The sequence below is a fragment of the Rissa tridactyla genome, chromosome 1 (genome assembly GCF_028500815.1).
Source record: "Rissa tridactyla isolate bRisTri1 chromosome 1, bRisTri1.patW.cur.20221130, whole genome shotgun sequence".
NCBI lineage: Eukaryota > Metazoa > Chordata > Aves > Charadriiformes > Laridae > Rissa > Rissa tridactyla.
The window spans coordinates 180168945-180180224 of record NC_071466.1 but is presented as its reverse complement, the minus strand read 5'-3'; the positions used below and the strand labels follow the sequence as shown (position 1 = coordinate 180180224).

Genomic DNA, 11280 nt, shown 5'->3' with positions numbered 1-11280 from the left:
TTTTGGCAATCTAACTGGACCAGTGGTAAAATGGAGTCTTGTTTATAGTAGCTTTCGACATTTTGCCTACTGCTTTTACAGACATAGAAAACAGAACAGTACAGACTGGGACTTCAAAAGGAAAAAAGTAAAGGCTGCATGTAAAGCTCTGAAAAGCTGGAAAATTGCCTGAACTACCCTGGTTCTGTCAGGATGGCTGTAGTGATGGCTTAAGGACATAGGCAAGCCAAGATGAGACGTAGTAGTGGTATCTCTTTATCGGACAAACTAGCAGAGCTGGAAAAACACGCCTTTTTAGCAGGTAAGCCCTGTTTTAGCTCTATATGTGGCCTTATTTCACAAGTCTTGTGCATACAAAGTACAGTTCAGTCTTTAATTATTACATACATCTGGCAGGCTCAGCACCTGATTTGGGGTAGTACATGCCCTGTGCGTTGAAAATCACTGGATAATGATCTGGTGTAAGTCTCATTTTCTCATTTTTAATTGTGTAATCCTATGCCTTTGTTACTGTACATGATTAAATATAGAATTATTAACTTCCTCGTGTTTTTCACAGTAGCAAAACATTCAAACTTTAATAGCTGCGTCCTCCTGTGCCCTTGAACAGAAGCAAGGTTTTAACCCTCTCTGCCAGGTGATGGGTGGAGGCACAGAAATGTTGGCTGATCTCTCCTGAAGCCATGAGTGTCCGCAGCCTCCCCTTCTCACGAAATGTGGCACCTGGCAGTGTCTGTGCCCTGTGCCATGTCAGCCGTGAGCCTCGGGTACCTTTCCAGCCAGGCCCGAAGGAAAGGCTCGAACAGCATGTTGTGGTCAGAGCGTTTGCCATGGGCCGGCCTGGCTCTGCTCATAGCAGAGGGACAGAGGCTGCCCCGGACCCGTTGTCCTGGCCATGGAGTGCGTCTGCCTTCCTTCAGCCTCAGGCCTCTTCTTCACAGACCTTCTGGCCCCTAAAACCTGGTTGCCTGCTGACATTGTGACTGACTGACTGCCAGCAGTGCAAAGGAAAAGCCTTCCTGAGACCTTACCTCGTCCCCCTGTACTCAGCACTGGTGAGGCCCCACCTCCAATATGGTGTTCAGTTTTGGGCCCCTCACTACAAGACAGACATTGAGGTGCTGGAGCAGGTCCAGAGAAGGGCAATGAAGCTGGTGAGGGGTCTAGAGAACAAGCCTTATGAGGAGCAGCTGAGGGAGCTGGGGTTGTTTGGCCTGGAGAAAAGGAGGCTGAGGGGAGACCTTATTGCTCTCTACAGCTACCTGAAAGGAGGGTGTAGCAAGGTGGGGGTTGGTCTCTTCTCCCAGGTAACAGGCAATAGGACAAGAGGAAACGGCCTCAAGTTGCACCAGGGGAGGTTTAGATTGGATATTAGGAAAAATTTCTTCACAGAAAGGGTTATCAAGCATTGGAAGAGGCTGCCCAGTGAAGTGGTGGAACCGCTGACCCTGGAGGTATTTAAAAGACGGGTAGACGTGGTGCTGAGGCACACGGTTTAGTGGTGGGTTAGGTCAACGGTTGGACTGCATGATTTGAAAGGTCTCTTCCAACCTAGACAATTCTATGACTCTAAGATTCCAAGTATTTTGGGCCACGGGTGGCTGCTTCAAGGACAATGGCGCAGCTGGGGCGCCACTGCTGACAGAAGGCTACTCGGGCCGGCCTTACACCGTGACTCCCCCCCTGGCCCCGGGCTCCCCGCCGCCCCTCCCGTTCGCCGGGGGGGTGGGTTCCCCAGACCCCCGCTAGGGGGCGGCGGGGGTGGCGCACACCTGCCCCCCTTACCCGCCCCTGCGGGCGGTGCGTGGGCGGTGCGCATGCGCGGCGGCCGCCCGGCGCCCCGCCCCCCCCCCAGGTTGGCTGAGGGGACGCGGTGCGGCGGCGGCCGCTCTCGCTGGGCTCGGCAGGTATGTGGCGGCGGGGCTGCGCGGCCCCGGCACCGCTGGCCGGAGGGAAGGAGGGGGGTGGCCGGCTAACGTGGCCGCACCTGCCCGGGGCCGCGCTCCCAGGAGCTTGTGCCCGGGACGGGCGGAGCCGGCGCCGCCTGGGAGGGCTCCCCCCCTTGCCGGGGTGCGGTGGCCGGGCTTCCCTGCGCCGGACCCGCCGCCCGCCTGCTGTGGCCGGGGCGGCTGTGGGGGTCCTGGTCCCCCTCATCTCATCCCCCGAGCATCGCGGGGGTAGGTGGCGGCCGGGCCGTGCCGCGCCGCTGTGGCCGCCTGCGGCGGGAAGGCGCCGCTGGCCCGGGGACTCCCGGCTGGCTCCGTCGGAGTGTGCGGGGTGGGGAGCAGCCGGCGGCAGGGACGGCGCCAAACCCAGCGGCGGTCGAAGGCAAAAGTAGTTCTGGGGGATGAGCCCGAAAAGCGTCGGGTGCACCTGCCCCGGGAGAGGACGGACAAAGAGCCGGCGGCTCGGGGGAGCCCTCCTCCCCTCAGGGCGGCCCTTCCCAGGCGTCGTAGGGCCGGCAGGGACGGGCGTCCGGGCGGGAATGGCTAAAAGGGCGAGGGCGGGGGGAGTTGCGAGAAGAAGCTACGCTGGCGCTGAAATCTTCTCCTCCCCTCGCAAACTTGTGGGGCGGCGGGTGAGAGCGCCGAGGGAGGCGGCAGGGGAGGGCAGGGCCGCTGGGTGTGTTCACGGGTTTCGCCCCCCGCCGCCCAGGCGGTGCCGGGGGGCGCCCTGGGGAGCGGGGGGGAGTTTTGCGTCGTGGGACCCGTGGAGCTGCGCTCCCCTGTAGCGTTTCTGGTTGCTCTAAAGTCTTTGAGCAGTATTGAGGTTAATACTTGGTCGCCGGTAAGTAGTCTTGTAAACTGTAGTAGTTAAGTAGCAGGGATTTCAGTTAATCCTAATTTCATAATGCAGTTACGTTAGACAGTAAGGCGCAGAAAGGAAATTCTGGTTAGAAGTTGATTGCAAGAGATGAACTGTGCAGAAATTTGTGCTGCCTAGGTGCTGATGCCCCATTAGTTTCCTGGGAGTCATAGGGCTCTGGAAGCAGGAAAATACCGAACAGCCAAATCCTTAATGATGCCCTCAACGCTGGTCATACTGGCAAAAAGCAACAGTGTTTTCATCCATTTGTCCGAGAGTGTTGTCTGTTTTGTTTGCAGATAGCGTACTAAGGTTTATATTACTTGATTTGTTCGCCATGGTCACTTGTAAGTCTTCTTAGGAAGTCTCAAAAACAGTGATAGCTAAAATAATTAATCTTCCACAGACTTGCCATAATAGTGAAATTATCAGCTTCTCTTTTGAAGCAGATGTAAGGTTATTCAGTCTAGAAGCATGTATTGGCAGCTACCATCTGTTCAAATATTTGTATTCCTCAGTAAAATATAGGGCAAAACCTGAGGTCTTGTTGCTTTAATATTTTTATTGTTGTTTTTATTATAGATTTGTTTAATGAGTTCTGGGGAGGGTTAAAGTCAGGCCTTCTGTGTTTGTGTCTTGGCAGTCATTCTTCTGCTGTGCTTGGTTAACGTTACCTAGTGAGCAAAGAAGGATAAATAATTTACGATTCTCATTATGCTTTTAATAAATAACAAATGGGAGTGCACCTCACAGCTCGACTGAAATATCCATCCTGTTACACTATATTTAAATGGGGATTTTTTTGTGTGTAGGAAAACAGTCACAATAAGCCTTTTGATTATAGACTGCAGCTATCTTCATGGCTTTTATTGACTTGATTTAAAATTCATGTAAAATGCCAAATGAGCTGGTCTCTCACTGTTACACTTACGTTTATGGATTTTCCCAGAAAAGAAATGCGTACTTTGGATTATTTTTTTAAAACCCTTTCCAATATGTCATTTAAAATCTGGTCTTACTGTAACTAGACTAAAACTTGTATTAGACACTTTAATTACACTTAATAATATGCTAACCTTTTTTTTTCAGGAATTAGGAAAATGTTTCTTTAAATGCCTTTGCAGATATATTTAGAAAGCTTTATATATCATGAAAATTATGATCATTTTTACTTAAATTTACTAATTGAATATTTTCAGTGTTAACTGAAAATGAGAGGGTCTTTAGGTCCAAGTCATGGCAAGAATGACACTGCAGTTACAGTCACTGTGATCAGGCTTAAACCTGAGATGAGATTGTGAAGTTGTTTCCAAGATAAGGCAGAACAGTGCTCTGTCTTGAGAACAGCAGCACCTGCAAAGAGAATCATGTTTGCAGTTAAATGAACTTGGTTTAGAGAGTCTTTGTGAACCAAACAGTATTCTTTGAATGTTTGTTTACAATAAAAGTTTGCAGTATCCTACCTTGCAAAGCACTGATTTTTCTCTCTAGTAAGAGGTGTACTATCTACCAGACTCTACACCATGTTTGTTTATAAGTTTCACAAGCACTTCATAAACATAGGTTGTTGAGTCTTGTGTGGTGCTTCTTTCTCAGAGACCCTTACTCTGCACCTGTATTTTTCTAGTTGAAGATACCTCTATAATAAAATTTTCAAAAGAGATTTTTTTTTTAAATCATCAGTTCCAGGAAACAAAAATTCTTTTAACTTTATAAAATCTTGCTATCAGATAGACTACATGTTTCTTTTAAAACAGTGTGAAATAGTGTTTTGGATGCCTAACATGAGAGTAAAGAATAGAAAAGCACCCACATCATAGCATCACGTGACAACACTGGTGGAAATGCAGTAGAAAAATATTCTCGTGTTGAACCAAGCATGGTTTTTTTAGCTCTTAAATGGTATAGATTTACCTAACTTACAATTTACGTTCTATTTACCATCTTACCTAATTTACTATCTGTTGGTAAATACATAGTGCAAGGTCACTTGCAAATAAAAGTAGAACATGTAAAGACTGGAGTAGTTCAATGCTTTCTTTTCTCTCATATCTTACTGTCTCCAAAAAAAATATAATTGTGTATTTGGGCTCCTGAAGTAGAAATTTCTATCATAATTGCAAAATTGCAAAGCTGAGAATTGTTTGGGAATTGTTTTTTGCAAACTTTGAGGGAATTTCCATGCCAAATCTTGAATTGTGTTTGTGCGATGAACTGTCATCGAGGACAGTGTTAAAACTTGCTTGAATTCTGTGACTAAGCTTAAATGTAAAGCAGTTTAGGAAAAGAAATAAATCCACCAAACTTCTTTGTCCCATGCCAACATCTGATGAATATCTCATACTGGATAGACGTAATTGCATTGGTTTTGAACTTTAAATTACTGTCCATAATATGCCTTACAACAGTTTTACTTTTTAAACTGTCTGCTTGCATTTGATAGGTGTAGGTATGGACTAGCAGTACCTAATTGAACTTTTTCTTTAAAAGGTTTTTATTAGTTCACTACTTTAATTCCCTACTAAGTTCTTCAGAGCTTAAAACATATTACATTCCAGACTGTATAATGCCAAATACTTCAAAACTTTTTTTTTTTAAACCCGCTGAGAGGAATGCAGACCTGGTGATAGGCTAATGCCAGGCCTTTTGAGGAGCTGCTACAAAAAAATCCACTTTTCTATCCCCTTCTAAATGAACTGAAGCAGATGTTGGAGTCTAATAAATGAAATCCTTGAGAGTTTATTATATTTTGAAAGGCCTGCTGTGTGAAGATAAACAGTACAGCTAATAGGCACCTTTTTTTGGTAAATGCTAACTAGCATTTACTTTTCATCAAAATGTTTAGAAACAGTAACTTCTTTTTCCTTATTTGATTTTTTTTATTTTTATTTCTTTTACTTGATCAGGTAACTGTTCTGTGTGATGGTGCCCTTTACTATTAAAGCTAAAAATGAGATATTTTTAAGGCGTTAAATGTTTGGTGCTGGCATTGCTTTTAAGTGGACTATAACAATTAGGATATTGTTCAAAGTTGTCATCTTCAACCTGTCTTGTATGTAAAAGCAGTCTGTGAAAGATGAACTCCAGAGTTTGTAGTAGGTGGTTTTCAACAGTACTTTTTTTAAAAAGAAAAAGAAAACAAACCACAGTAAGTTACTGCTTTTCAAGGAGCTTTTTAATGTTTAGTTATTGACTGCTTTGGTTCAGACAACTAGCTGAACCCCTCTTAGAGTAATAACAGGAAAATTAGATAAAGCATTTTGATTTGACTGCTGTTTAAAATGTTCACAGTTCTTCATTCTTCATTCCTGTTAGAAGCTATAGAAATGCGTTAAACTGAGTGTTAAACCAATTTCTTTGTACTGTTTTATATTAGATAAAATAACAGATTTGAGCATTGTTTTGTCATGAAGTTATGTGAGTAGTCAGCATTGCAAGTGTGTCAGTGGAGAGGTAATAAAAAGCTGCAACATTTTGACAGCTTCCACCAAACTTACATTATTTCCAAATGAAAGTGTAAGGGAATTAATTTACTTTGTTTCATCCTGATTTATTACAGTACTTGAATTTTGTATGTCATCCAAATTTCATACTATCAACTAAGATAAATAATCACGTCTTTGGTAGGCACCAATGCTACTGCAAGCTTTCACCGTATATTAATGTGATAGAAAAACTATTAAGAAAATTCATAGTTTTGTTTAATAAATGTGCTGCCCTGAAATGTCAGAATATCAGCTTTTGTTCACAGTAGCAGAATTACTACTAAAGAATGCTGTGTCAACACTGTGGTTTTTTACGCACTGTCAGCTTGGCTCCTAGTAAAGCTCTCCACTTACATGTGCTTCATGTTCCTTCACAGCAAGGCTGTTCATTGCTGCCTTAGTCAATAATATAACCCCCCCCACAAAGCCCTAACCAAGCCTGTAATCTTTAATGACACTGAAATTTAATGTGGTTTTTTCTCCTTTTGTTTACTGTTACTTTGAAGAGATCTTTCCCAAAAGAGAGCTTTTATTTTTAGGACCACCTAGCTTTTTGCATGGCTGTTTGGTTTTCAGCTGACGCCTTGGTAACAACTTAATGGTGTTGGTGAGTCTTGAAACTGTGATATTTGATACGGGCTTCTTTGTCTTGTATGGGTGGTGTACCCAGCTTCTGCCTGCTCACTGCTAAGTGAGAAGTAACGCTAGGAAAGAAAAAAAGTTGTGAATGGGAGGTGTTTTACACAGATGGTGTGCTTACTAGTGCCCATTTGACAGGCTGTGGTAAAAGTTTAGCTGAGGGATTTATTTTCAGCTCTTCCAGGAATAACTTGTATAACTTTTTTACTTACTGTATCAGAAAAAGCTTTTTTGTTTGATAACTGAGAAGACATGCATGGACTTATTTACTTGTAAACCTCTCCTGTCTGTTTAGGCTGAGATAGATATTTAATGTATAAGCAGAGTGATAGACTTGTAAATAAAATTCCATAATCTTTTTTATTGCTTTTTTTTTTCCTATTAAAAACACCGCAGGTTATAGGCTGATTAGGTGGAAAAGCTGTGGGAAGGGAGTTAAGTGGAACATTTCTCATAGGAGTAGGAGCATGTAGGTAGGATAGATTTATTTTTTTTTTTCCCAAACATACTAATTTGCTTATCGTAGATTGATGCGTTGGTCCAGAGGGGGAGCTAGAAATGCATTTGAACATTCTGAAGATAATAAGCAGGATTCTAATCATTTTTCTCTGCGTGAGCCAGCGTGACACTCTGCACTTCATAACGTAGCTTAATTTGTGTAAATTATCATAAATATATGGAATGGTGCGTCTTTGAGCCTGTTGCTTGCTTGATGTACTTAAAGTATTTGCTCTGAACAGATAGCCCTAAGATACGTACAGAAATAGTAAAATACATTAAAAACTGAAAAATAAGTGCTTCCTGAGCCTTTTTTTCTTGGAAATGGCTAAATAGTATATTCTAAAAATGTGTTTTGGGGAAAAAAAAACTTCATAGAAAATTTTAATTCAGTGGGGTATGCAACTGAAAACAATAAGTGGAACTGGTGATGCGAAATACTATGGTACCACTATTGAACATCAAGTCAGATTGCAAGTTTTCAGTGGAACTTTGAATATGTCTTTCAAACTTGAAACAGAAGCTAGTCAGCAGAAGGGAAGATGTTTCCAGTTTGCTCTCAGCTATGTTCTCAATCTTTGCTTCTGTTGGGTGGGTTTTGGTGCGCTTTCCTAGGTGTTGTGGGCATAGAAAAGGCAAGGCATCCAGGCAGCCTTTCTACATCCCTGTTCAGAAGCCTGCATCTTCTGTTAATTGTGAAGACTGGAATTCAAAGAATTGGGAGTGTGAAGAGTCATCTTGGTGGTGTTGCCAATATATTAATATTGAGTATGGCTTGCTTGGTAGTCGAAGAAGAGGAGAGTGGTGGGAACAACGAAAGCGAATGTATTTGTGTAGATGTGAGCCTGACTTTGAGACCGGCGAGATGGATGTTTTTCAGCTGGGGTGATGAACTTTAAAGGCCCGTTTCTGCAACTTTATTTTTTTCAAGATGGCAGTATTTTAGCTTATTAAATGTAAAACAATGATGTGTAATAGTTGCACTGTAGAGCTGAATAGTAGAGCTGAAAACACTTTTGAAATTTAACCTTGAAGAAATGTCCTGTAGCTCTGGCAGTCCCTCCATTTTAATTTGTTGACTCAACAGACTTTATTGTCCTGTAGAACACGTAATTAGAATGCTTATAATCATTAAGAAAAACTACAGGGAAAACAAATGAGAATATTTTTCAAACTTACTTAAACTCAAAAATAAGTTGTTCACCTCTGTATTAGGGTAGAAAAGCTCCAAACTGTAACAGTGTTTTTCTGTGTAAATCATGTTTGTGCAACTGCTGTTGACAGTTCAAAATAAAACAAATTTCTGCATAAAACAGAAAAAAAAACAAATCCCCAAATGCCCATTTTTATTCATGTAAAGTCCTTTTTGTCCCTTAAGTCTGGGCAGTTTCTTAGAGGTGGTTGGTTTTTTGTGGGAGCAATTAACAGCAACAGAGAAAAATTAATAATGTATTCTTGCTATCTGACCAAATGAATTTCTTCCATATGTACCTGATAATGTGGTAAAGCAACTTGTTTAACATGGATGTATACACACTCAGTATGATACTTGAGACACAAACCAGTTTTGAACAGCGTTCTTTGAGTTTAAGATGGCCAAAGAGTATTGATGTAACTAAAATGTTACTGTGTATACTAATTTGGGGATTCCACTCTTGGTGTTTTCCATGTGTTTTATGAAGTAGCTAATGAACTAGATGTACATGTAAGTAGATGGCATCACCTCTTCATGGTTGTGACCCTCATCTTTCTAGATCTTCGCTCTGCCTTGTCTTTTCCATTGTAAGACCCAAGCAGATATGTCTCTAAAATGCAATGTATTATTTCATTTAGATACAACAGTGCTTTTTTTGCATGTTAAGTACCTTTGTGAAGCCATCTTTATGTTAGACGGAAAATGTTTTTTGGAGTGAATAATCACTGCTAAGTAATTCCTTCACAAACTTCTCTATACTACTTCCAATTTATAGTTTTGAATCATGCAAAGATTTTTGTGATCTCTGATGATAAACTGCTGGAAAATAGGCGCTTTCTATTGGGGCTTGTAAAATTCGTGTGTAGTACTTGTTTTCTGTTGATCTTATGAAAAACATAAGGAATTAAAAAAAAAAGTAAAATTAAAAAATACTGTCAGTTAAATTGCGAATTCATAGTACGCTTTTACCTCTATTATATTTCTGGTATGATACTTATTCATAATGGTCATCATCACTTAATCATGAGATGTATTAAATACACATCATCATATTCATGAGGAGTTTTATCAGCTACTTCTAGCATTTCAGTGAGCTGTTACAAGATTAGATGTGTGATTTAACCAAAACTGGGATGGACTGTAATGTATTTAAAGGTTCACTGATTTATGTCTCTAGATTATTTGCTTCGTTAAAAATGGAAGGTTTAAGTTTTAAAAAATGTTGGATTTTTTTTTCTTACTGGTTCCCAGGTCTGTCTCCCTTTCATGAATGTAATACATTTGTGTTTTGATACAAAACTAGACTATATTAAAGATGACTTTGTTTTATCATATATACCATGTTCCTAATTTCATCATCCCATTTAGATGTGGAGTCTGCTATTAGATCTTCTGGACTCAACAGTCCAAAGTCCATTTTTGGTGGTCTAAGTTGACACTTTTGCAATATTAGACAATAGTTTCCATTATATCATGAACTACTCTGAACATTTCTCTAGGTGTTTTTTTAATTCAAATAGTTGACAGATATAATTAAATATTTCCTGTTTGCATTCTGATAATGTGATTATTTGATTCAGGGTTTCATATGATGAGGCTTTTATTATGGCCAGTGACCCCTTGGAAGGCTTTCATGAAGTGAACCTCGCTTCACCTACGACACCAGATCTTCTTGGAGTAAATGAACCAGGGACTCAGGAACAAACTACCTCACCCAGCGTTATCTACCGACCACATCCTTCTGTTGTGTCCTCTGCACCAATCCAACCCAATGCATTAAACGTTTCTGACCTTCCCACACAACCTGTTTATTCATCTCCCAGACAACTGAATTGTGGAGAAGCATCAGGTGTCAGGTAAGTTCTGTGTGTCTTTCTATTTAAATTGCTGATGTTTGTGGCATATAAACTGCTTGCTTTACTGAAGATATAATTTTAATATTACTTAAAATATTGTAATATTAAATTGTGTCCATAGTGGTACGTTCAGCACCACTACTGCCATTTCTAAAATATTTCCTTAATGTATGATATAAATAAAAAAAAATATCACTCTTTTTACAGCATCAATGTTACCGACGCAGTACTTTGTTCTACCTCTGGACCCCAGGGTGGGTCATTCAATCACAATAATTCCAGAAAGGAGAGCAATAACGCAGAGAGAGAGTTTTTGCAGGGTGCTCCAGTAGCAGATGTTGCTGAAGGAAATGAAGATATTTTTGGGTTGAGTACAGACAGTTTATCTCACTTACGGAGCCCATCTGTACTGGAAGTAAGAGAAAAGGGCTATGAAAGATTGAAAGAAGAACTTGCAAAAGCTCAGAGGGTAAGGCTCGTTGTCTTTTCTCCTCCTGCTTTTTCTCTCTTCAGACTGGTTCTAATATTGCAGAATGAGAGATGGGCCAGAAGATACAGGCCGAGTCTGCTCATTTCTTACAGAAATATTATGATGTAATTATTTTATGTAAAGTTATTCTGAATGTGTACAGTGCTAATGTCATAGAATTATACCTCGATAGTGTTTTTTTTTCTTTAGTGTTGCTGCTACTTCACCATGGAATTTTTTTGCTGCAGTATCTGGTTAAACACGCTTTTTCTTTGAAATGTAGACCATTCCTTCATTCTGACATTTGAGAATGAGAGTAATTTTCTGTCATTC

At 41.2% G+C, this 11280-nt stretch overlaps 1 protein-coding gene across 3 annotated transcripts in view; it reads left to right on the top strand.

The window, feature by feature from the left end:
* The first annotated feature begins 1838 nt into the window (after positions 1-1838).
* Positions 1839-11280, top strand: part of RAB3IP (RAB3A interacting protein) — a 35183-nt gene continuing 25741 nt past the window's right edge. The window contains exons 1-3 of one of the 3 annotated variants that reach the window (XM_054182696.1): positions 1839-1907; positions 10203-10478; positions 10686-10947. In XM_054182696.1, coding sequence (XP_054038671.1) covers positions 10228-10478; positions 10686-10947 — 513 coding nt within the window. In that variant the 5' untranslated portion in view covers positions 1839-1907; positions 10203-10227. Of the gene's footprint in view, positions 1908-2500; positions 2575-10202; positions 10479-10685; positions 10948-11280 lie in introns of those variants that run through there. The other 2 variants (XM_054182692.1, XM_054182682.1) reach the window with 2 other exon arrangements.